The following is a 1310-nucleotide window of genomic DNA, read 5'->3' on the forward strand; positions in this document are numbered from 1 at the left end:
ACCAACTGGACAAAGAAATAAAATCAAAAACAAAACAGCTAAAAACCCAAACAAAGATCAAAGCACCTTTTCATTTATGGCTCCTGCATGACCTCTCTTATGTGAAGCAATACATCTTTCTTTTTAAGATCCGTTTCATGGATGGCAAACATTTTGCACATGAGTTGACATGTGGTAAATCAAACTAGCCTGTTGACAAAAACTTTTGCCACAAAGGGTACAGGAGAACGGCTTCTCACCTGTGTGAATTCTGATGTGATTGTCAAGAGAGCCTTTTAAGGTAAAGCCTTTTCCACAGTACTCACATTTGAAAGGCTTCTCACCTGTGTGAGTTCTCATGTGAGAAGTCAAGCTAGTTTTTCTAATAAAACTTTTTCCACAGAGACTACAGGAGAATGGCTTCTCACCTGTGTGAGTTCTGGTGTGATTATATAGATCAACTCTATGAGAAAAGCCTTTTCCACAGAAGTCACATTTGAACGGCTTCTCACCAGTGTGAATTCTGGTGTGTTTGTTAAGATCAGATGTCCGAAAAAAGCTTTTTCCACAGGACTCGCATCTGAAAGGCTTCTCACCTGTGTGAGTTCTGCTGTGTTTATCAAGAGTGCCTTTTTCGGTAAAGCTTTTCTCACAAGACTCACATTTGAAAGGTTTCTCACCCGTATGAATTCTCATGTGAGCAGTCAAGTTATTTTTTCTACTAAAGCTTTTGCCACAAAGAGTACAGGAAAACGGCTTCTCACCCGTGTGAATTCTGGTGTGTGTATAAAGATCAGACGTCTGACAAAAGCCTTTTCCACAGAATTCACATTTGAACGGCTTCTCACCTGTATGAATTCTGGTGTGTTTATCAAGATCACATGTCTGAGAAAAGCTTTTTCCACAGGACTCACATGTGAAAGGCTTCTCACCTGTGTGAGTTCTCATGTGTCTATTAATATAAAATTTAGATTTGAAGGTTTTTCCACAAGACTGACATTTGTAAATCTTCCGACCTCTGTGAATTCTCATGTGAACCTTTAAATGTTCTTTTTTTAGAAATCTTTCTCCACATCTTAAACATGGGAAAGGTTTCTCTCCTGTATCTCTAGTCTCCTGCTCCAGAACACGCTGCTCTCCATGTTTACTTATGGGGAGCTCCATGGTTTCCTCTTTTATTGAGGGACTTTCTGGCTTTTGCTGCTCTTCTTTTATCTGCAGAGGTTCTGGTTCTGCTTGGTCCAAACTGGAATTCCTCTCCTTGTCAGAGAACTGCTGCTCAGAGAAAACTTCTTCTTTTCCAACATAATCCTGCAGGCGGTCTGGAAAAA

General features: G+C 40.1%; 1 protein-coding gene across 1 annotated transcript in view; it reads right to left on the reverse strand.

The window, feature by feature from the left end:
• Positions 1-6: 6 nt before the first annotated feature.
• Positions 7-1310, reverse strand: part of LOC107098810 (gastrula zinc finger protein XlCGF8.2DB-like) — a 12941-nt gene continuing 11637 nt past the window's right edge. Inside the window, exon 2 of the mRNA XM_015396656.1 lies at positions 7-1301. Within this exon, the coding sequence (XP_015252142.1) occupies positions 136-1143 (1008 nt within the window). The 5' untranslated portion in view covers positions 1144-1301 and the 3' untranslated portion in view covers positions 7-135. The remainder of the gene's footprint in view (positions 1302-1310) is intronic.

This window comes from Cyprinodon variegatus, unplaced genomic scaffold (assembly GCF_000732505.1).
Source record: "Cyprinodon variegatus isolate N-32 unplaced genomic scaffold, C_variegatus-1.0 Scaffold811, whole genome shotgun sequence".
Classification (NCBI taxonomy): Eukaryota; Metazoa; Chordata; class Actinopteri; order Cyprinodontiformes; family Cyprinodontidae; genus Cyprinodon; species Cyprinodon variegatus.